Source organism: Phalangium opilio, unplaced genomic scaffold (genome assembly GCF_054372755.1).
Source record: "Phalangium opilio isolate 3A_F unplaced genomic scaffold, DU_Popi_V2 ptg000003l_1, whole genome shotgun sequence".
In the NCBI taxonomy this organism is placed as follows: Eukaryota; Metazoa; Arthropoda; class Arachnida; order Opiliones; family Phalangiidae; genus Phalangium; species Phalangium opilio.
This window is the reverse complement of record NW_028324145.1, coordinates 13,430,780-13,452,975: the sequence shown is the minus strand read 5'-3', so window position 1 is coordinate 13,452,975 and position 22,196 is coordinate 13,430,780. Positions and strand designations below refer to the sequence as shown.

The window sequence follows — 22,196 nt, the reverse complement described above, 5'->3', positions numbered from 1 at the left end:
TTTCTTTCACATAGAGGTAACTCTTAAATCAAAAAGGCGTTTACTCGCATTCCCCTTCTATAGAACATTTCCCAGCGTATGAAATATATTCCCAAATTTACAAGGATTGTTTCTTATAAGCGAGAGAAGAGCAACATATGGAGAGTGTATTAAATGGATTATGGAAGATAATGTAATGGAAAAATGATTATGTAACACTGCGATATATTAAGAACAATGCAATACACGATATAATACCCATAAATAAACAGGGTTCATACAACTTTTGGAAAAGCGATTTCCCTGAGTTTTTCAGGCTTTTACCCATATGTGGAGTAATAACAAACAACCTGTCATCCATTTTACAAGTTCCTGACATATCTACGCTGTACAATCTATGCTACATTTATCGTAGGCGGAGCTTCTATGCCTGACGTCATTAATAACCAAATAACCCAAAAATTACAGGGACGTAACAAAGCCAGCGACAAAAAAAAATAAATAAATAAAACGGGTACTTACATTTTAACGACGATCGAATCCAAAGTTGGTGAAGAGCGTCACACAAACACGATGATAAACTATCACGCGAAATGTTCACAAAGTTAAACTTGCTTTTAAAAACTAACCCGCGACACGACTTGGTGATTAATTTTTTTTAACAGTTCTGGAAACCGATTGACTTAGTTTTGACGTTCAATAGAAAGTTCACGATAGACAGTTTGTAAGATTCACACCATCCTCCACGTAGGACCGTAATAAACTTGATCGGCCTCATCAAGGTGACATGATCACGTGACTTCCAGATGAGCGCATTATAGGGAAAGGGACTATGGGACGCTGCGCTTTGACCTGAAACTTTGTTAATGCGCGCGCAACATTTTGGTACTGCTCGCTAGTTACAATTGACCTGACAAGCTAGGAAAGGGACTATAGGACGCAGCGCTATGACCTGATATCTGGGAAAGGGACTATGGACGCAGCGCTATGACCTGATATCTGGGAAAGGGACTATGGGACGCAGCGCTCTGACCTGATATCTGGGAAAGGGACAATGGGACGCAGCGCTCTGACCTTAATGTTTGCTTATTCGCGCCAACTTTTGCACTTATGTATTCACCCACTGTTTTTGGCTTTCCGATGAACTAGTAGATATGCGTAATTCGTGTCAACTTCAAATGTAACACACCACAAAAGTCAAAGTACACGTAAAGTTTATGCAAACCGATTTAAAAATACCGCGAAAAACAAACGCGTTCGGGAACCATGGTGACGTCATTTCAGATCTTTAAAATAGTACGGTTCCCGCGATCCTCCGTGCAGCTCGGTCGTGCACTAGACCGCCCAAATCTTGATCCCTCGCTGATGGCCAAACGTGACCCTTCGAAGAAATTTCCATCCTGACGTTATTCAGTCAAAAAAAAAAACGACTTGAAATTAAAACAAATTCCTTGATTTTAGCTAAACATCAGAATAATAATTACATTAAACTAAAAGTAAATAGGCTAATAGCGAATACATATTCAGGGTTCATACAACTTTGGCAAAACCGATTTCCCCGAGATTTCCAAATTTTTTTTCCCAAATATGGAGTAATAGCAACGGGAGTGGCTTTTTATAGTTGAAGCAACCCCATCAGAGCTAACGTACCCTGAATTTCACTAAAACTTTTAAGAACTCCAGAGTTTTCCCTGTGTTTTTGTCAACTATTTTCTTCCCTGAGTTTTCCAGGTTTTTATGAACCCTGGAAATGCAAGTCCTAAATTCTATTTAAGCCTTGCCTGAAATTCACGCATTTAAAACAAAACCATATTCATCTGTCATCTTTCATATGGGATATACTTTAAAAAGATATTCATAACCCCAGATAAAATATATTCCAGGAGATAGGTGAATATCACAAATGATAAATTCATGTATGTTTTCGACCCCTTTATGGACGCATTATATATTTCTTTATTTTTTTTTTTAGATCTCAAATAGTTCGATATTCTTTGTGCATTATTTCCTTTCAGACGCGTAGACTAGGCACACACCAGACCGGTCTCAATTTAAGAGAAAATTGAAAAACGATGTTTGGTTCGGGCGTAGAGAGCAAACACTTCGGGGACGCGTTTAAAGATTTTTATACCATTCTTCCACGTCAAAAAGACGGGCCCAAGAAGGAAACGAAAATAAAAAAAAAAAACCGATCCGTATGAAAAGACTATAAATGTAAAAAGGGAAAGCCAGATAAAAAGGGGGGAGAAATATTTCGGTATTGAACAAATAATATCCCATTGGAACGCTACGCTGGTCCTAAGTCCTTTGTAGAGGATGATGACATTGCTATGATGATAATGATCTAAGCTTTGTCTATGAAGGGATTTCCACGCTAAGTCTGTGGCTTGTTTACAGGTGGGTCCCTTTACAATGCACAGAGGGGTGGTGGCTAGGACCTATGCCACAGCTAACCGCCGACTTCGCCCTATACTAACTATTACCATTAACCTCTGCAAGTTTTGATGGAAAGAAGAAACAGGGTTAGAACGCAGAGAGAACTTGCAACTCTACGCGGAAGGATTTGTTCCCAGATTTTCACCCGATGCCACTGTCCGGGATCGAACCCAGGATCCTCTTGCTGCGAAGAGAAATCGCTAACCGCTACGCCAACCCACTTAAACTTCATCTTTGACTGATACAAAATACTCTGCAATATGGCGGACCCCCATAAAAGAGGAACTGAAAGGTTCAACAGAAGCTCTCTACTTCCGCGTTTAATCGGAAATAAATATTAAATTCCTCATTTGCTGAACAAACAAGTTACGTATCAGAATAGCGCGATATGTCCCTAAGTAATCTTTCCCTAGGGGTTTTTTTTTCTTTTCTGTATTGGCCGCTTAGGGGCAGCAGCGACTAGGGTTCTAGAGGATGAGAGAGAGACGAGTGAACTTAGAGACGGAGAAAGATGGAGGAAACTGAGGAAAAAAGAGAGAGGAGGAACGTTCTTTGCCTTGTCACCTGTCACGAGGTGAAAGAAGAAAGAGAAGAAGACGACGCGCGAGCCATGAAAAGAATTCCTAGCTCCATCCAGAGAGAGAGAGAGAGGGGGGGGAGGAGAGAAAAAATTTCCAATAAGCTTCGATTAGAAAAGAAGATGCTTGGCGCTAAAAGTTTGCGCAAAATTCCTGAAAATTTCGGGGGAAAAATAAGAGATAGTTGGTGGGGAGGGGCAAGGCGCATTTCCTAACTTTTTTCTCTTCCCTTCCATGCATCATTCACATTCAAAATTTAAAATATCCAAGTGACTATTTATGATAATCTAAGTTAAAAACATCCTTTAGTAGTCCATTTTATCCATCAACTTTATGCTCTGACAGTTTGTTTATATTCTATAATATTTTTCATGCATAACTAATATCTTCTTTCAATTTAAGGGAGTGAATTAGTTTCCTTTCGCCCTATAAAAATCTAATTTTGATATAGTAGCATCCATTACTTCATTCGGTTTAGTCACGTGATCAAAGCATTTCGGCTGCGAACAGTTTAAATAACAGAGAAAGAGAAGGGAGGAAAGAGACAAGTAGGATGCGGTTACTTTAGCATCACTAATATACTCTCTAACCTAGATTAGACCAAGTCCTAACTTGATATATATTGCACCCTAAGCCTAATATATAGAAAAGTGTACAGTCGAAAGACCGATAAGAAGATTTCGGTTCCCACGCACCAAGAAATGATCAAACTATCATGAAAAATAAAAAATGTGTAAAAAGCCAGCTTTTTAGCGAAATTATAAAAGGGGTCGAAATAGAGGTATGGTGTCATCGTGTGAAAACTCAGAGTTTATTGATTGCGACGCCATCTTTTCGCCCGTTTTTCTGCTCCATCGCTTCTCAAAACCTTAACAGATCCCTTTTCGCAGTTTTCTCTATAGCACAAAAGCAGAGTTTTCAAAGGCCGGACCCTATCTTCGCTTGGTTTGAGCAATTTCGGTTGCAAACTGCGTGTAACACTTTATATTCCTTGAACAGAAACGTTGACAAAGGCTGCTTTGTACACCCTCGTAAATTAAAGCGATAGTCCCTATTCCATTTTGTAAATTTTAAGGTACTAAGGAAAAGCATTATACTGTTGCCTCCACCGAGACATACCCAACCCAATGACGTCATAAAACAAGGATGCAATAATCCACCCACGCCTTTCCCGGTCCCTAAGTTATCTGGATTACTAGCTTTAACTCCCATAAGGGATTATGGACAAACCTTCAATCTAGATTGCTTGGTATGCATGCAGCCTGAACCCAAAAATACAAATAAGCTAACCTAGTGAAGGTACTAGGTCTAGGCGCCAAATTCCCTTTAAGTTCGTCTCACCTAACTTAAGAGAGATGGAAGAAGGTTCCTGCCTACGGAACTCCCAACTGGGATAAACTATCTACCACATTAATTCCAGTCTACGTATGCAATACGTGTAAAGCTTGTAATATCGGTCTTAAAGCTAACATTCGATATACAATTCAAATTGAGATGAACAATGCGGCGAGTAAGGATTTTGTAATATCCGGTCTCCTCTTTCCTTCACAACACGTAGCTTTTCAGTAAATTATATACCATGCAGTATTTTCAACACGATGAAAGCTAAACAATTCGACAAAATCTATCGATACGTGTTGAAAACCTACGTAGTAATAACAAATTCAATTGACCCTAGATAATTTAAAAGTCTAACTTATCAATGTAAATATACTATCTTAACGGGTTATTTAGGTCCAAATAACCCGTTCAAATATTTTTCCCCCACTAAATAAAGAGTACAATCGAGGGTAAGCCTGGCTATCGTAATTTAGTAAGGCGGCAAATCGGTAAGAAAAACATTCGAAGACCATAGCTTCCAGACCAACGAAAGTGCAGAAAGGTGTCAGACACTTTCCAGGTTTCAACGTTATGTTAAGATTTTAAAACCAAAATTTAAAAGACTTCTTCGAGATTCAAGAGCACGGTTCGAAGAATTGAAGGAAGATTTGAGATTTAAGTAAAATCTTGGAATGGTCAATTATTGAGATTTATGTGCTAATTTCAGAAGAGGTTTTCGGCAATTAAGTGTGTGAGAGTGTCAACGTAATAGTTTTAGGTAATTTTACTCAGTTATAATTTGTTTCTTTTTGAGATGTTACTGAAAACGTATTAGATACTGGAAAGCGTCCAACACCTTTATGAAAGCCGATGGTCCCAGACTTCCGTTGCTAATCGTCTTAGTTGGCTTTCAATTAAAGCCCAGAGAAACAAAACAGAAAAAAAGAGGTAAAGTTAAGATAATTATCTCTATTTAACAGCTTTACGTTCTCTGAATCGATTTTTGTGTCTGTCGTCTCTGCTGCCGCGCTGGTACCAATACCAACCCATCCCGTAATCCTAGCTTTGTTGAAAGAGAATGGATATAATCCCAGTCAAGTTTACGGTGCTTGGGGGGGGGAAAGCGAGACCGTCGCTCGCTTCTAAAAAGACTTAAAGCTTTGTTTTTATACTACCCAAGCTGCAATAAACTGATCTCGTCGCTATAAGCTTAATATAAAAATATTTTTAAAACCTATTGGCTTTTTATACGAAAAAGAGCAGCTTAGTTGACGACCAAGAGCAATTTTTATGACCTTGTATGAATATTATAAAAAAAACTTATCTACGCGATATTTATATCCCTATTAATTAACTACCAATTTACTAGTTCGACGACCCTAATTAATAAATTAATTCATAATTATAATTTGAAATTAAAGCGTTCATGCGTTAAATTACTTCGATAATTTTTAATTTAATTTTTTTCCTATTCTCAAACAATGCAGAATGACTTAAGAAAAATGCTTGCCCACAAATCAGTTCCACCTCTTGGTGGTCATCTCTCTTAAGTTAAAAAAAAAATAAAAATGCGTATCCGGGTATTATTTTCAATCGGAGATTAACACACTGGTGTATATAATCTTATAATTGAAGAGTAACTTTGCACGCGGTATAAACTGCGTATGAAAAAAAGAAATTTAACGCGTAATGAATCTCAATTTATATATATTACTTCACCATCCACACATACCACCGTCTCATTTACGAGCTCACATTTTTAGCTACTTTTTACGACTGTCTTAAAGGACAAGAAAAATAAAAGTACCACGAAACACTTCGCCAAGTGACGGAAACTTAATTTGGTTTAACCAAGCAAAGAGCTTTCTCATTAATAAGGAACCTCCAAAGTATGGTTTCTTCTTTTTTTCTCCATCATCTCTCCATCTAGCTTTCCGACCGTAAAAATTTTTCCCCGTCTTTTTTATTTTCTTGAGATAATGAGAAGAAAACTTGAAATCCGGGACGTTGATTTGAATTAATACACTCTAGTACGCGTTACAAGAGTGTCTCGATGATTTTACGAAAAGTGGAGTATCACTTTATGTTACTTAAATTGGGTGGAAAATCTATCTGTAATTGCAGTTAGTTTTGCAACGATATGCCTGGCTTTATAAGCCATTCAATCCCATCTAAGAGTTGCAGGACCTGCTTATTGCTATTGTGATCTAACATGGCACTAGTAAATATTAAGGCCTTTTACAGATCATACAACCTAACGAAGTTAAATCCACTTTTCAGTTATTTTTTTTTTTTTGTTAGTAAAATAATATAAAACTACATATAAATAGTTTTCAGACAAAGGAGGATTGATACCATTTACACCAGGAGACCAGTCTACCAGCCACTGCACTTTGTCCGCCAAGTAGCCTGACCTCTTGCAGTGTAAATGGTATCAACCCTCCCTTGTCTCAAAACTAGATATTTAAAGTAAGTTCTGCGAAATTCGTGAAAGAAATAGGTATTCAAGAACTTCACGGTTATCCATCGCAATCTATTTTAAACAAGAAAGAAGTTTGCATTGCATTGCGTTTTGTTTTTTGTTATAAGAAAAAAAACCAGGGATTTTCCCTCCTTATTTGGTATGAAAATATGCTGAAAAATATTTTTAGGTGAATATATATCAAAAAATAAAAATAAAACGAGATGAAACAGTTATTTGGTAGAAAAAATAAGAAAATAGGAAGAAAAGTTTCAAATTTATGTTGCTAAGACATTTTCCTTCTAAAAATACAGAGAAATTCTAGAAAAGGAAATACATATTCCCGTATGCATATATTTTCCCGCCATTCTTAATGTATAGGCCTAGTTTTGTTTAAAAAAAATATGAAACTGGAACCCCTGAATCCGCCTTCAACGCTTCCGAGTAAGTAAGAGCCAAAGCGTAACGACACACCTTACTGCCTGATGCGCAAGTAATATCGAATTTCAAAGGGATAACAAATTCTTCATGGACTCAGGAACCCTTCAAGTTACACCCTAAAAAACCTAATACCGCTAGATATAGAAAGAGTATTCAAATACGAATCCCCCCAAAAATCCTAAGCTAAAAAAAAGGGGGGATCGTGTTTCTGAACAAATTTCATTCAAAAATGGAAGAACTAGACGACAACAAAAGATGTCAAATGAGACCCTGAGTTAAGGTTTCAAAGGCTATCAATAACTTAATCATATGATTCACCTTACTATTAAGAATTTTTTTAATCTAAATTTGCCTCTGGATTAAAGGTTAAAAAAACCATTAATGAAACAATACGCGCAAAAACAGAATAAGGGTCGATCATTTAAGAGCTAAATTTGTATTTTAAATTTACTTTCCCAGAGTCTGCAGTTCAATATTCATAAATTCATAATAAAACCCTGCTTTTCACGTTTGTTTTTTTTTTGCATAAATTACGATGCTTATTTGTTATTAAAATTAATCAAATGGACCTAAGTAACTAACAATAACCTTGTCTCGTTTCACCTTCCCTTTATCTCTCATACTAAAAAAAAACACTAAACTAAACAGGAGAGCCTACGTCACGTGGCATCATCATTAACACTAAGCGAAAGCTGCGCTCGAAAATTATGGGTTTGGGGAACAAAACGTAATCCCATTCAGGAACTTTCCCAGCATCGTTGCATGCAACCACCGGGAAAATGGCTCAACGCTTTGTTCGATCCAGAGCAAAACAAAGGTTAAATGATTGGAGGAAGTCGCCACGGACCTGAGCTAGACGGGCGGTCTAAACAAAAGAGTTTACTAAAACTCATGACCGAGAAAGTATGAGATAATATTTGTGTTCGCCTTTAAAAGTAGCATCGAGTTTTTATCAAGAGGACACGCGTGGTAACAACAAACATATTTGTGACGTAGAGTTAGAATTAACTTGTCAAAGACACCTGACCAGGAACGTGCTCAAGTACTTGGCGTGCCTTCAAAGTCTAATGGATGTTATTCGAACTTGTACACGGTAAACCAACTTCCAAGTGACTTTATGTGAAAGCTGAAGGCCCGAGGAAAGGCTTCAAAAGGTACCGAACTTTCGAGAGGGGGTTTTAGTATTGATCAGGACAGTATCTGCTTTGTAACGTACTCAGCGCTAAATACCGGTGCCTTAAAATTAACATAAACGTTGACTTAATTTGTACTTGGGAATTTGGCACGCTCATCCATCATTGTTAAAGAGGAATAATTTTATTATCCGGATTATTTGAACGATAGTAATTTACCCCAGACAGTAATCAATAATTATTATCGGTAATTACCAGTTAATTTATCGATATAATCAAGGGTAATTATCCTCACTGCTATGGTCTGATAAGTAATTTACATAAATTCATTGGAAGTTTAATTAAATTCCAATATATCACAGAGGGCAGTGGGTAAACTCGCAACTCCTAATCAATATCAGTTCGGAATTCGGCAAATAATAGGACCAGACTAAGCTAACCCCCCACCCCCACCCCCACCCCAACCAAGTCCTATAAATAAATGTATTGTAATTTGACTCATGGACGGTAATTAGCGTCGCATTATTGATCCCCCATTCACTGGAAAAACCTTTAACTTGACAACAAAAAATACAACTTCGCAAATATTAAAATTGGTTCAACCACCCACGATGCAAATTCCCCATCTCTTTGTCATAAATGAAAAAATTCGGGAGGAACGTCTAGAATAGTTGTACCCAATGTCTACAGCGGATCGATAAATATGGGCGGTCTAAAATTCCGGGAACCATAACAACAAACAAAAAGCTGGGATGATCTAAAACTATTTGCTATATTAGAAAACATAAAAACATAAGATGTCCGTCCACAACGTCATGATCCCCGCACGATCGTTTCAATTTTGGTGAAGAGTAAAGAAAGGGTAGACTGAGTCGTAACGTTTTATTACGGTCACCCAAGGATCGGTGGCGCTGTGGTCAAATTCAAGCCCACTATTCTATAATGGCAAAGATATAAACTGTATATAAGCTCCATTTAAGTACACTAAAGGGTACATTCCTGTGTTAGGCAAACTAAGGTTGAGTTAAATTATAGACCATTTTCATTATGATAAAGAGCCAACAAGGACACAATACATTTCGAGGGAGGAACAAACGCGTACGGGGTTGATCATCGAAAAGGTCTATGGATCCACTTGGGCAACTGTAAAGCTACGCTATCCATCCACTTCTCCGCCGGTAGTAAAGGAGGATGAGGAGCGAGTGAAGGGATTCGGAGGGACTCTAGGAAGAGAGAGAAAATCGAAGAGCCCGGATGAAGGACGATGGTAGTCCCCGAGATCGAGAGCGACGGACATCTTGGGGTGTAAAAGGGGGGACCAAGAGAGCTACGGCGGGGCTAGAATCGAGCTAGGAACCAACCTCCAGGAATAAAGGTAAGATTTACACCTTATCTTTCTGATTAAATCCCCCCAAAAAATACTTAAATGACGTTATGAATCTCACGCGTGTTAAGTATTATACGTGTTGCTATGTAAGATTCTAGAGAAAAATATGAAATTGGTGTAACCATGTAACGTTCTTTCGTAAGAACGTGAAGCCTAGTTACGGGACCCCCAATCGATTGTAAAATGGCGTCCACCAGCTATCTAGACGAATATGATCGAAGATATTCGTGATTTTTAGAACCTCTACTTAATATTAGCCCCAACACACCATCTAAATACTTTGCTTTATTACATAGCCGAGTCAAAATTCAATCTCTTAACTTATTACATCCAAAAAAGTTTCAAAAATAATTTAATCGCGATACTAAAGCAGTTCATTATTAAGTAGATAAATAATCAGGGTCAATAATGCTAATTCAATTTGAATCATTTTTGAAAGACAAAGTTCCATCGAAACGAGATACAAACGACACCGAAACGAACGCATGAATATCCAAAGGTCAAAGTTCAAGTACATAAACGGCACGAGATTAAAGTACTGACCATTTGGGTTTAAGAGGAAAGGAGAGTTAGGGCTGAGTCCTCGATCCTCAAAAACAGCGGGAAATTGAATTAACATCGGTTAAATATATACAAGATCATTTGAATTGAATTAAGAAGTAGGATCTAAAATAAGGCGGCGGCCATGTCGTCGTACGTATATAGCATGTGGGCGCAAGTCAAGCCGCTCGTAGCGGGAATTTGCGGACAAAGCGAAGACAACGAAAGACTACATTTCGCCAAGTACGGTCACAGTCAAGGCGACACGGAACTGTCTTCCATTAGAAACCGGTCAGGCTCGCAAGAAGGAGAAGACCACGAAACCGGTTACGGAGCCGAAGGCGAATTCGGAAAGGAACGGATATCAGAGTGGCAAGCCGGATGGAACGTTACCAACGCCATCCAGGTAATTAGGCTTAGCTATTGATAGTGAGAAATGAAGTTGGAATTAATCAGGGGGTCTCTTTTCTTCGGTACAGGGAATGTTTATAGTCAGTCTACCGTACGCGGTACTGCACGGAGGATACTGGGGCGTCTTCGCCCTGGTTTTCATCTCCTACATCTGCTGTCACACGGGAAAAATTCTGGTGGCTTGCTTGTACGAGCCGAACGAGAAAGGAGAAATGATCCGAGTTCGCAACTCGTACGTGGCGATCGCGGATATATGTTTGGGAGAGCGTTGGGGAGGCAAAGTAGTCAACATCGCGCAAATAATCGAACTGCTGATGACGTGTATACTGTACGTGGTCCTTTGCGGAGACCTCATGATCGGCTCGTTCCCGGACGGGCCCATCGATCAGCGATCCTGGATGATGATCTCTACTATGTTCCTGCTCCCCTGCGCCTTCTTACGCCACTTGCACGCCGTTTCTCTCCTGAGTTTCTGGTGCACAATCGCTCACATTCTGATCAACGTCGTCGTTCTAGGCTATTGCCTGACCAGAGCCGGCGACTGGCTCTGGGGGAAAGTGCAGTTTCGTATCGACATCCACATGTTTCCCGTCACACTCGGAATCGTCGTCTTCAGCTACACGTCTCAAATCTTCCTGCCCACGCTAGAGGGCAACATGCTAAACAAATCCCGCTTCGAATGCATGCTAAACTGGAGCCACGTGGCCGCCGCCGTCTTCAAAGGAGTTTTCGCCTACGTCGGATTTCTCACTTGGGGCGAACAGACGCAAGAAGTCATCACCAACAATCTACCCACCCAAGGATTCAAAGTCATCGTCAACTTGACCCTGGTACTCAAAGCCCTACTCTCCTACCCTCTGCCCTATTTCGCCGCCATCGGACTACTGGAATCGGCCTTCTTCGAACCACCGCCCACCGTCGTCAAGAAACGAGAAGAGGAACTAGCCCGCGAAAGAGAACGTGCCGAAATGGAACGAGACAATTGGGACGCCGGTTCGGCCGAGACGAGAGAAGCGGAAAATAGCGTCGATCCCACCCAATTCCCAGCACCCATCCCGGAAGGAGCGCCCAAAGGAAACTGGACCTTCGGAAAGAGTCTGTTCCCGTCTTGCATCGCCATGGACGGGGACTTGCGCATATGGGCCGTGGCCCTCCGAGTCGTGTTGGTCATCTTCATCACCTTGATGGCCATGTCGATTCCGCACTTCGCGCTCTTAATGGGCCTGATTGGCAGCTTCACGGGAACCATGTTATCCTTCGTTTGGCCTTGCTACTTCCACATGAAATTAAAATGGCACGAAATGCAATGGCACAGCATATCGTGGGAGGTTTTCATCATGGCCATCGGAATCTTCTTCGGAATTAGCGGATTTTACAACTCCGCCTCGGCCCTGGTTGAAGCTTACCACATTCCCCTACCCTACGTTAAACCCCACCCTCAAGCGTAATTTATCCTTAACCCTAACTCTAGTCACCACCAATCGGATCATTTACAATTATAAAATTCAGAACGCGTCTCAAAGACGAGTCGTCAAGATTTTAGGACTATTTGTTGAACTTTCTTTACAACAAGATGAGTATACGACTAAGCTACGACCCGGAGAGGAACTACTTCCGGTTCATCCAAAAGGTCTTAGCAAGGTTACGTTAACAACTATTAGTTAATAATAAGGTTGAGGAGGGTTTTTTAAAAATATTACCGAGGCTTACGAGGATATTTTTTACCTTTCGTCATTATTACTGTAGATAGACGGTGGAAATAGTTTTTGATAGTGTTGGCACCATTCCATCATTAACAAATTATTATAATTCACAAAAAATGACGATTTTGGGGTGCGCCATTTAAACCAAAAACATTTAAGTTTCAGGCACCAAGAAAGATAATTAAAATTTAAATAAATAGGATTTAAAAATATATAGGGGGGAAAAAGTTCGTTCGGGGGGTGCCTTGATGTGATGCAAAAACGTCTTCCAAATATTTAAAGAAAAATAAACAAAAATAATCGCGCGTCTTCCATAATTAATGGAATAATGACGTAAAAATAATTATATTTAAATTGATTCACCGATATTTGTTCAATGTTGTCGGCGTTTTAAGTGTTAAATGAAACTAACTATAAACGTGAATAAAGAAAAAGACTATTTTGGAAACTATAGAAGACCACCGAATTAGGTAAAACACGCTGACCATAACAGAAAAATGGATTAAATGCTTAAAACGTCAAGATAGAAAAATGAACCTTGATGGAAAGGTATAACAATTAAAAACAAAGGCTTAATTAATCATTGCCCATTTTCCATGCCAATTAAACGAGGTGCTAAATAATTAACCCTCGACCTAACTACGGGTCTCTAGTTCTTAAAATAATCTTTCGAATAATTCAAAGATATTGTAGATTAAATTCGTAATTAGGGTTTAATTATTTTTAAAACGAAGGAAGATAAGGTATGGGATTTTTTTTGTTAATGAGTAATGGAACGTTAAACTTCATTAACATTAATTATTGATGGTAAGATCCGTATAACCAAATCTCAAACGCAATAATTCTTAACCATTTTTAAACCAAAAGTGGTTTATATCATTCTCAAAAATCAATGAGATTAGAGATCTAGTTATTTTATAATACAAATCTAATTTGAAACACGACACGGTCACTAGTTGGTCAAGAGTATATTACTATCTGGACATAGGCTTAATGAATCATGATTGTCAGCAAGGGCCAAGGCTTAAAACTTTAATTCAATGCTTAGAAATTGGCCAAGTCTTCCATGTACGCGGCCTTGGCTTATTGCCTAATCCTATAAGCTTCCACTAAACTAAAAGGTCAACTGAGGGTCAAGTTACAACTTAATTACTAATAAAACCTAATACCAGTTGCCAATAATGTTGGTAAAAGACGGATGAATATACCAGCATATTCGAAGGTCAAAGTTCAAGATAGTTGTTAAGTACCCGCAAAAGGGTCAAAGTTTATGATACATAAGTGGGGGACCAATTAATACCCACCGTGGTCTAGATTAATATAGATACCAAATTGGTACCACATAAAATTAAAACTTAAAGTCATCTACCTTTAAGGTGGAAGCCATCGATGATGTGTTGACCTTTGGCCTTGAAGAATGAAGATTCTTAGTTGAACAGTCTTCCACAAAATAATTCGTCAGATCTCAGTAAATCTTGACATAATTTCTATAAAAAATACGTATTAGAATCAAATAAATAAATTCATTCTTTATTAAAAATAAATACCTTCGAATTAAAATACGAGTGCTAAAAGCCGAGGCCTAACTAAGACCAACACGTGTTAAAATTAAACCGCCAAAATGGGCCTCGCCATAAAATACAGTAAAACAAGGGAAAAGATGCCGCTGCGCGAAAAAACTTGCCCGCGCGTTGCAATTAAAACCATCCCCTCTTTGTCCATTGTTTCTCTCCCCCCCCTAGCCGGGTAGTAGTAAAACTGTGGTCACGTGGCAAAAGCGCGACCATGGCTTCTCCCTCTCCTCCATCTTTACCCTTAAAACAATGTGGTACTCGTGCACACCGTAAAAATGGCGCCATATTAATTTTGCGCAAAATTATAAAGCCGCCAAAGTAAACCTAATCAGTCTTCCAATATACATGATTTAAGTATTTAAATACTAAGAAGGAAAATAAGAAATGTGATGCTAAAATTTAAGCCTAAATGTTAGAATAGAAGGGCACATCGTAATTTGGATATAAATAAAAATTAAAATAATTTTAATTAAATTATATGAAATTAAAATACCATATAATTAAATGATATTAACGAAGTAATTTTAAAGATAACTCTTATATTATAAACGGGCTTCCATAAACCAAATTAAAACTATAAGAGTTTAATTAAAAAATTCAAAATTACCTTAAAACGGAGCGAGGTTTCTTCGGGCTTCCAAACAACGCGACGCCTGGCGCGCAAATGACGAATTATGTGACGTCATCAATGCAAAATTAATACGTGAAGAAGAAAGAGAGACCTAATAAAAAATACGTGCTTCCGAATATACATCTACACTGAAAAAATATATTTAAAATTATAATGAATTTAATTACCCAGTAATGTCGGGCTTCCATTGGTTAATTACCAAGGCATATCGGGTTAAATTCGCTTCCACAATAAGCGTAAATTTCGGCCATAAAAATATATCATAAAATAGGCCAAAGATAGACTAAAACAAACTGCTTTTCGTTGTTACCAGCGCTTCCAAAAAAATGGCGAATCTTTACGATTGAGTCGTATGTCAGTGTCTTCCAAAAACAAAAGATTAAAACACGTTGAAGTAAAATTAAATAGGCTTTTAAAAATAACCCCTTAGCAAAAAAATTAAATTAAATTAAATAATCATGTTAATCATAAAGATTTTCTGTTAATTAATTTTGAGTTTTATATGAAATTTAAAAAAACATCTATCAATGTATACGTAAATGAATTAAAACTTGAATATCGGTTGAAAACTAAATAAAAAATTGTTTTAAACGTGTGGTTACGTGGATTATTTGCCTTACGTCATACTTTATGTCCACGTGAGAATTCCAGACTATTCCTGTAATGACTTGTAGAGAAACCAACGCGCAGGGGCTTAGGGGGGGGAGACAACGCCAGATGGAGCCAGAATACGGGAGGCTAGCCAACCCGCACTGCCTCTAGCGGAGCTTCTTGGCGCATCCCTCCGCCCTGTAAAGTTCTCTTCACCCCTGTCAATAATGGAACAGTCTATAGATGTAAAAGAGGCGCCCATTTCAAAACTGTACACTGGAAATCATTGACCGTTCGTCTGGGAATGAAACAATGAAAGGAATTCACTCGGCGTAGTTCCGGTTCCGGTTATCGGAAATTACAACCGAAACCGATGAAACGGTAACCTTAGAAACCTGGTGAATCTAGCGGAAATTTAGGCCTAATTCGACACGTTAAGCCTAACCTCCTAGTTTCGATTAAAATCATATCCGTTTTGATATTTGCTCTCCGTTTATTTGCACTTTTTGAGAGCGCAAACAATTCTGAAACAATTAAACAATATTGAGTTTGAGTTCCTCGTGTCTTCAACTATTGGTTAATTACTTAAAACTTAATTATTATACATCAAGTTAGTGTTTGCGCGACAACCTTTAACAGATTAAACAACACTAATACATTGTTATAACTTCCGTTTCATCTTCTTGGGGGGGGGGAAGTACAAGACGTGACGTAAAAACTTCGATTTCATATTAAAAAATTATTCAAAATGTCAAAAAAATGTCAAGTATTGTCAAGCAAACGACAGTTACGACAGCTGTCAAAGCGATGGCGAACGACGATAAACCTTTCATCAAATATTGTCCAAGGTTAATCCTTTCGCGATGAACGGTTCGGCACACGTTTTACAAATTTATTTATGCGGAGATTTTTGGCTTTGGTTTGAGTTTCAGGGGAGATGAGTTGATAGCGGTTAGGCCTAAATGTATCGATGATGACCCGTGGGCGGTCACAGATACGACTGGACAATAGGTAAGGATTGAGTCGAGGAACCATTGTCCGCCCTCTTTCTTTGGTTTAGAACGTAGACAGTCATTAAAATCGAGGTAACCTTTGAAATTCCAAAACAATTAGAGAAAGGACCGAGTGCAATTTAGAATTGTGATGGTTTACGACGATAATTACTTGAAATAACAATAGAAGTCCAAGGGCGACAATCCAAATCACTTTATGATTATAGAACCATTCGACCAGCTTCTCCTTGCAGCCATTCTAAAATGAATAGATTTAGTATAATTGAATAATTAAAGTCCCTCTCTTTCAATATCTCACTCGATTGAGCCTTCTGACTTCTAAGATTTGAGTGGTACTGGCTCCATTGTCGTTGTTGGAGACGGCGGCGCCATTCGGTTGTTGAGCGTAGCAACTGTCGTCGATAGGATCGCTATTGTGAGCGAATTCCTTCGGGCCCCTAAAGCCGCAACAAGAAAACGATTCTTGCACCATGTTCTTACTCGGTTGATTCACTTCGTTCCAGCCAGTTTCTAAAATATCAGCCATCTTTGCAAAGAAGAGAAACAATATCAGATAAAAGAAAACCCTCGTAATTGAAAGTTCAAATAAGCCGACAATCTTAAGTATACTTACTTTCATTCGTAAGACGTTGAGGGCCACGATTCCTCCAATTTCTGAGGCAACAGTCAAAACAGAAAGGACCAGAAACTGTAAAATAATGTATGAAATGTACCGTTTGACGACAGAATCTAACAAGGGTGTTTTGATTTTTAATTTTAATGAGGGGGAAAATTAAAATTCATTGGTGCAAGAGTCGTGACACATTTTCTTTTCAAAAATTCTCTTACCATTTTCATGAGACATCCGCCCCTCTTGTACGAACCAATCCAACCAAAAAGACCTATAAGAGTCAAGGGAAAAACATAACTTCCTTTATAACCCTTTTTTTTGTTCTTGTAAAGAAACGTTTGTCATTGCTTCTTCAAACGAAAAGATTTAAAATCCAGATTAAAATTAATTCTATTTTAAAGTTTTAATAATTTTGGCCCTTAATTAAAAAAAAATAATTAAACAAAAACCTTACCAGTTATAAACATTAACGATCCCAGACATAACAGAACGTAAGTGAAATACTGCAATTAGAAAATATATCATTTAAATTACTTATCAAACATTTTATGTCGCGAAATTTAGGCATGAGTTTTTTTTATTAAAATCTCCAAAAAGAAATAAGTATAAATAACTTCTTTCGAGCATGCAGTTCATCCGAGTTCAGTTTCTTACCAATGTCCCCGAAAAGAACCTCTTGACAGCGGGCGATGTCCCTAGCATCCACATGGTTAAACCGAGCAAAGCTCCCCCCATCATCTAATGGGGAAGAAAAAAATAAATAGAAACGGTTGACATTTAATCCGTAACAAATTAATAAAAACTACCCATTCCCCTCTTATGATCTTCGTGATCTGTCATTGTTTCGCTTGACGGGTTTTCTGTCGTGTTATTTCGATTAGTCAAAGAGCTCAAAAACAAAAGAGCTCGGAAGAAAAAGAAGTAGAAGATAGTATAGGGGAGGAGATGGATCCATTTAGAAAAAAAACAAAGAGAATGTCACGCTCTTTAATTTTAAGACTATCAACGTGCCATTATTTTTAAGGGTAACTTTCGGTACCATTTTCGTCATTCATCCTTAATGGTTTTTAGATTATATCTCCTATGAATTCCTTCGTAGATCAAGTGCCCGAGGGGAAGAAGAAACGATACTAGATCTATCTCGGATTTGCTTGGATAGCTCCGGAAACCAAAATATTATTAGGCCTAGTTCATTTCAATTTGAAAATACATTGAATTTAATTCTACTTCTTTGGAATTTATAGATAGTTTTAAATCCGGAAGATTTCTTTAGGTATCATATCTAGTTGATTATCTTTAGTTATAATAAATAGTGTCACTTCGGGGTCAAACCAGATATTCATGGCCAGTTTTAAAGATTTTTTTCTCATATATTTTTACTTTATATCGTAATTTTCACGGTTGATTGGTTTGGTTTTATTTATAGGAATGAAAACGTGCAGGATGTTTTTAATTATCAGAGTCTGACATCCGTTGGTTACGAGGAAGACACGAGAAAAACCGACAATAAAATAAATTTTATATAAAATTTATTTAGGTTCATGACCCAGTTCATTTTTTTTAATCCGATTCTTTTAAATGATATTAAGAGAAATAAAGTGTTTAATTTAATTTTGGCGAAGGACTACCGGTACTTAAGACCTACGTAGACCCGTAAATCCTGATTTTAATTAACACTAAGTTTCAAATTCCCATCACTCGAAGGTTACGCTCGTAAAAAACCTTCCATCCAATTCCAGAAATGATGAACTGATTGAAGACGAGTCTTAACTCTTGAAAGACTTGTGGGTGGAAGTGTAAATTTGGTAATGTTCCTCTCCATTAAGCTTCTTTCTTTCCATCTTAAGGACAATATCTCGGCTTTGTATCCCTTCTCTGCATCACAGAGACCTCCCAAAAATTACGAGAACCCTAACGGCCCCTTATTTTGTAGCCAAGTTTATTATTAGAGCTAGTACGTTTTCGCAATGTCCCTGACCCCTACAGTGACGTCGATGAAGGATAAGGTTATAATTCGGGAGGTGGTGACGCTACCATGTACCGGAGTTAACTTTAAGTCTAAAAGAGACCCACAGACGCCACACTGTCTCAAAGCCTATACAGAAATAAACTTCATCGTGAGAGGGGATGAGGATCGTGTGTCACTCTGCAGTATCATCTTGGAAGATGTTGTTGGGTGGCTACAGAGTTTCCGGTTCAGATCAGAGAGTAAAGAGGACATGCTTTTAAAAGGGTAACATAGGGAGATACGTTATTCAACATTGCAAAAAATAAACACCAACGAAATGGAACATTTTCAGGACCCCAACTAGACTAGGATAATATCAAACACTAGTAACTAATAAAACCCTTAGCCCCAATTCAATCTCTCAGTTTTCTTTAGCGAAATACCTTCAAACTGGGTGTCAAAATTTGATAAAAGACGTCTTTTTGGGCCACTCAAAATATCTATTCAAATTAGAAAGTGATAAGTCAAAGACACCCAACTAAGAATGAAAGAGAGAGAAATAAAATTTCTTATTAATATTTTCGCTTTCAAAAAAAACGGTGACAATCTTCTTTTTTGTCGAGGGGATAGAACCGTACGAAAATAAATTGAGAAAAGATGAAAAGAATATTTTTCCAAAACCGGTTTTTCCTTCTATTATTATTATTATTACTACTATAATATTTTTCAAACTCCGTTCCGCCAAATAGCAAAACTGGCAACGCGATTAAAAAATGGGAACAATGCTTGGAGAGTCCCTGGCCTCGACCTCGTCGCGCGACTACGAATACACTAACGTATCAATGTCACCCGAGACCACTATCAATTGAAGACGGACCCATTTCGTAAGCCTTATCTTACTATCAAGTATCGTTGACACATTTCAAACACCCAGCTCTCTCATCAGAAAGTTTTTTGGGCGCAGAGCAAAGGAAGCGATCACATTTTGGGCAGCAGGATATGATCGCAGCTTCCTTTCACGCCAAACTAGATGCCAACCATCTCCCGACTAAATTTTTAAGTCAACGCGATTCAGCGTCAAGCTTTATTAACGGGATGTTTTTGAAAAATGTTACTATGTACTACATAGCGGTAGCCTTTGAAACAAAACCACAGTTAGCCCTAGTGGTTACCCGTTAGGACTAACGGGAAATGGGTGTAAATCGCTCAAAAATGCGGAGCTACCATGACGTGTTTTTTTTTAGAATTTTGGAATAAATACAGTGATTGTAAACATCTAAGACTAGTTCCTGAAATTTGCATTTCATTTCGGGTAAAAACGTCTAATGGTCTAGAGGTCAATTGTGGGCATAGTTAAGGGTCAATTCCGGGCACAGATAAGGGTCAATTCCGAGCACAGATAAGGGTCAATTCCGAGCACAGATAAGGGTCAATTCCGAGCACAGATAAGGGTCAATTCCGAGCACAGATAAGGGTCAATTGTGTTGTATTAATAAAAAGAACTTGAAACGGTATTTTCGTCCGAAAAATATAACAAAAAACCCTAAATTGAAATCGCAAAAAATTCTTTTTTCCCCTGACTGAATTGAGAGTGTAAATTTCTAAAGACGCATGCACGTTTTACCGCGTTCTACATTCCTTCATTTTAATTTAATAGCCTTTATAGGAAATTAGCCCCGTGGTGCACGATCTATATGGAGAAAATGAAGTTATAAGCCCCAAGCTACCCTTTGAACCCAGTTGGCGGCCTACTTTCAAGCAAAACCAGGAGAAACACAATAAGAACTAGGATGTATACGGTTATACTTGGTACATTGATTTCTAAGATAGGGCTTAGGGCTACACACAAAAAAAACGGGAACAATTAAGATTTCTGCAAACGTGGGGGAGGAGAAGAGAACTTAAAGTTCTGACTCAAAAAGAATTAACGGTGAATTTTGTGCTCCACAAAATCAAGAAGCGTGTAAATAAAGGAATATATTTATTACATTTCGGATGTTCATGGGAGAAAACTCATGAGCTAAAAACGTAACGTGTTTAAATAGCAAAATAAAAAACCGTATTTACAAAAAAACTGCCAAAATTCTTCACCAATACGAGGAAACGCGATGCACTGTTTTAAAAAGGATTCTAAAGTAGATTAGCTCGAGTTGTCAAATGACTTGTGAGAAACATTATGGGAATTTCAGGCCTAGAATACTTCAATTACCTTCGTTTATCTACTTCTGAACGTAAGGTATTTAAATTGACAGATCTTTCTTATAGCATAACCAGGAAATTTTCAAAAAAAGAAAAAAAAAGATCGTGTTTATATTTTTTAAGGGTACTTAGCGGGTTCTCTTCAAAAAGTAAATTACCCATAACATATTTTGAATAACCCACATCAAGGAATTCTGTTATTACGTATAGTTATTTCAACTCCCTCGCTATACCAATATCCTTAACAAATTTTTCTTTAGAATTGTCACGCATTGCACAGATATAAACTAGGTAAGAAACTTATAAGTCATAAGTATGTTTGGTGGACCATAACATAAACGTAACATGTATGGTAATAACAAAATAATTACGTAATTGTTTTGAATAAGATGTCAACTTTGAAAAAAAAAATGAATGTACTCGGTTCATAAAACAATGACATTAATGTGTCAAATATGACTAATCGAAATTAACACTTGCTCCAATGACATTCCATGTTATTTAACCATTACGTGTAATAGATTAAAAGGCGGGAACCTGCCACGTACGTTTAACTATTTAACAGTAGATTGCTGTCAAATAACATCGCAAGAATTACAAGTACATACCCATGTTAAAAACGCCATGATGCAGACAAGATGCGAGGCGCAACCTCTTCCACGAGCCATGGTTAAACACTTATGTACAATCCCTTTTCAAAACGTATCCTTTCAGGTAACGCAAGTACAACGTGAGCCTCACACGGTATCGTTTTCCTTATCAACCTCGTCTGGGTTGTAGACCGACCGACCACCAGTCAGTCAGTACCAAATCACTCTCACGGTTCACGGTAATTCTTCTTCTGACCTAACGGTTGACTTCGTAACGATACATCCTCTAGACGCCACTATTACCATCTTTACTAGTCTCAAGCGGCTTAGTAGTGTCTCTAAAACGTCTAAGATTCTAAAAGTTGCGAAGATTCGCGAGGGGCGATACCACCAGGTGATATGGGTTCATGCAGGACGTTACCGCGTGCAAAATAATACCAGAGAGATAGAGAGAGACCCTCGATCCAAACCTGCCAAGTGCAGGAATGTTAACGTTCGTTCTCTACCAGACCAACAACTTGAATAATAATATCTAAAACGTCCCGGCCCGGGTTGGGGTTGCAAACAGAAAAGGCTGTTGACTACCAACTAGAAAAGAAAGAAAAAAGTGCCTCGTCGACTGGGAGGGAATAAAGTCAGGGGTGGTGATGG

The 22,196-nt window shown here is 38.1% G+C and overlaps 2 protein-coding genes and 1 long non-coding RNA gene across 3 annotated transcripts in view; 1 reads left to right on the top strand and 2 right to left on the bottom strand.

Moving 5' to 3' along the window:
• Positions 1-1,400, bottom strand: part of LOC149717977 (uncharacterized) — a 133,627-nt gene extending 132,227 nt beyond the window's left edge. The window contains exons 1-2 of the long non-coding RNA XR_016368304.1: positions 972-1,400; positions 502-931 (exon numbers count right to left, since the gene is read on the bottom strand). This is a non-coding gene — a long non-coding RNA (uncharacterized LOC149717977). The remainder of the gene's footprint in view (positions 1-501; positions 932-971) is intronic.
• Positions 1,401-9,590: 8,190 nt separating this feature from the next.
• VGAT (vesicular GABA transporter) lies at positions 9,591-15,189 on the top strand. The gene is made up of 3 exons (XM_089841789.1): positions 9,591-9,723; positions 10,175-10,681; positions 10,755-15,189. Exons 2-3 carry the CDS (start codon positions 10,421-10,423, stop codon positions 12,132-12,134), a joined length of 1,641 nt encoding a protein of 546 aa, XP_089697915.1. The 5' UTR covers positions 9,591-9,723; positions 10,175-10,420; the 3' UTR covers positions 12,135-15,189.
• A 469-nt stretch (positions 15,190-15,658) lies between these two features.
• Positions 15,659-22,036, bottom strand: LOC149717975 (tetraspanin-18B-like). The gene is made up of 8 exons (XM_089841791.1): positions 21,564-22,036; positions 17,463-17,546; positions 17,263-17,311; positions 17,027-17,079; positions 16,812-16,886; positions 16,497-16,724; positions 16,350-16,436; positions 15,659-16,275 (listed from the first exon to the last, which is right to left on the bottom strand). The coding sequence occupies exons 1-8, from the start codon at positions 21,621-21,623 to the stop codon at positions 16,174-16,176; spliced, it is 738 nt and encodes a 245-aa protein (XP_089697917.1). The 5' UTR covers positions 21,624-22,036; the 3' UTR covers positions 15,659-16,173.
• Between the last annotated feature and the right edge of the window lie 160 nt (positions 22,037-22,196).